Source organism: Coturnix japonica, unplaced genomic scaffold (genome assembly GCF_001577835.2).
Source record: "Coturnix japonica isolate 7356 unplaced genomic scaffold, Coturnix japonica 2.1 chrUnrandom477, whole genome shotgun sequence".
Classification (NCBI taxonomy): domain Eukaryota; kingdom Metazoa; phylum Chordata; class Aves; order Galliformes; family Phasianidae; genus Coturnix; species Coturnix japonica.
In genome coordinates, this window is record NW_015439879.1 from 8,866 (window position 1) to 11,328 (window position 2,463).

General features: G+C 58.8%; 1 protein-coding gene across 1 annotated transcript; it reads right to left on the reverse strand.

Annotated features, from left to right (window-relative positions):
• Window position 1: 1 nt before the first annotated feature.
• On the reverse strand, window positions 2-2,076 carry ZNHIT2 (zinc finger HIT-type containing 2; the record flags this gene model as incomplete). The annotated part of the gene is made up of 1 exon (XM_015850513.2): window positions 2-2,076. A coding segment is annotated over exon 1 (1,860 nt), but the record flags the coding sequence as incomplete, so codon positions are not given.
• Window positions 2,077-2,463: the final 387 nt, after the last annotated feature.

The following is a 2,463-nucleotide window of genomic DNA, read 5'->3' on the forward strand; positions in this document are numbered from 1 at the left end:
CCATCCTCCTCCTGCCCCCCTCCATCATCAGCCCCACATGATGCAGCGCCGCCTCCACGTCCTCAGTGGGTCGGAACCGACTGCGGCCCCTCATCAACTCGGCCACGGCCCGAACGGTCCCAACATCCCCCAATGGACACTGAGGGTACCCATAGGATTTAACGCAACGCCGGGCGTCCAATATGGCTTCCACGGTAGAACAAAATGGCCGCCGGGAACGTAAAGAGGAAGAGACGGCCATGATGGCGGCCGGGACATCTGGGAGGAGGGAGTCGTCCCCGTTATGGAGGCTGAGGGCGAAGGCGTAACCATAGAGAAGGTTGGGCAGCTGGAAACGGAGCAATGGGGACGGGGGGGGGGAGGGGAAGGAGCTGAGGGGGGGCACAAAAAGGGGAGGGGGCGGCATCGGGCCCGGGATGCCCAATGGGAACGAGTCGGGGTCAATGGGGGATACATTGGGTTCAATGGGGGTCCCATTATCATCAGCGACCCCATTGTCTTTAAGGACCCCATTGTCTTTGGGGACCCCACTGTCCTCAGCGACCCCATTGTCATCATCATTGGGGACCCCATTGTCTTTAAGGACCCCATTGTCTTTGAGGACCCCATTGTCATCATCATTGGGGACCCCATTGTCATCAGCGAACCCACTGTCTTTGGGGACCCCACTGTCTTCATTGGGGACCCCATTGTCTTTAAGGACCCCATTGTCTTTGGGGACCCCATTGTCTTCATTGGGGACCCCATTGCCATCAGCGACCCCATTGTCATCATTGGGCACCCCATTGTCTTTGGGCACCCCATTGTCTTTGGGGACCCCATTGTCTTCATTGGGGACCCCATTGTCTTTAAGGACCCCATTGTCTTTGGGGACCCCATTGTCTTTAAGGACCCCATTGTCTTTGGGGACCCCATTGTCTTCATTGGGGACCCCATTGTCTTTGGAGACCCCATTGTCATCATTGGGCACCCCATTGTCTTTGGGGACCCCATTGTCTTTGGAGACCCCATTGTCATCATCATTGGGCATCCCATTGTCATCAGAGACTCCATTGTCTTTAGGGACCCCATTGTCATCAAGGACCCCACTGTCATCATCATTGGGGACCCCATTGTCCTTATTGACCCCATTGCCATTGGGGACCCTGCAGTCCTGCTCCTCCTTCCTGTTGGCCACGTTGACTTCTCCCTTGGCGGCCATGTTGGCTCCATCCCCATTGGCGGCCATGTTGGCTTTGCCCCCATTGGCAGCCATGTTGACTCCTCTCTTGGCGGCCATGTTGGCTTTGCTCTTGGCGGCCATGTTGTCCATCCTCTCATTGGCGGCCATATTGGTTGTGCTCTTGTTGACCACGTTGCCTTCTCTCTTGGCAGCCATGTTGGCCGTCCTCTCATTGGCCATGATGTTGACTTCACCATTGGCGGCCATATTGGCTTCTCTCTTGTCGGCCATGTTGGTTCCCCTTTCCCCCCCCCACCACCACGGCCTCCATTGCGGCAGGAACCGGAAGACCTCTCCGCTCCTCAACTTCCGCCGGAAGTCGGCCCTCTGCTCCTCGCTCAGCCTCCCCCAAAGCCCTTCCGGTCCTTCCACTTCCGGTCCTTCCACTTCCGGTCCTCCCACTTCCGGTCCTCCCTCCCCAACATGGCCGACCTCCCTCAGTGCTTTCCCCATCCGGGCCCGTTCCGACGGTTCCGGTTTCGGTTCGGAGCGCAGTTCCCTCATCACCTGCTCCCGGTAGAAGGCCTCTGCGCATGCTCCGTGTCCCCGGTAGCAGCTGAGTGAGCAGAGGCGGCGGTTACAGCGGGGACACGTGTACGGAGCAACGGAGGCCGCGCAGTTATCGCAGGCGGCCGCCATCTTGACTCCTCTGCGCCGAGACTTCCGCTTCCGGTCTCCTCTGGAGCCTCTTCCGGTTTCTCCAGTCTCTTCCGACTTCGCTCGGCTATTTCCGGAAACGCTCGGCTTTCTTCGGCTCTGCTCGGCTCTTTCCGGCCCCACTCGGCTCCTTCCGGCCTCGTTCGGCTATTTCCGGTCCCTCTCGGCTCTTTCCGGCCCCTCTCGTTTCTCCCCTCCCACCCCCGCCCACTTCGGCTCTTTCCGGAAGCGCTCGGCTCCCTCCCCTCCCCCTGTTCGGCTCTTTCCGCCCCCGCTCGGCAATTTCCGCCCCCTCACGGCTCTTCCCCTTTAATTAACAGCAGCTCGGAGCCTCTAATTAACGTCTGCGGCCGCCCCGCCTCTAATTAAGGCTCATTAACGCCCCCGCTGGACGCTGAGGGAGATGGGGACTCATTAAATGCAGGTTTCGGTCTTCCCACTGCTCGGATGGCTGCAAAAGACAGCAGAAAAACCCCAAAATGGCACCAAAAAACCCCAAAACGACCCCAAAAAACACCAAAACGGCCCCAAAAAGCCCCAAAATGGCCCCAAAAAGCCCCAAAACACCCCAAAACAGCCCCAGA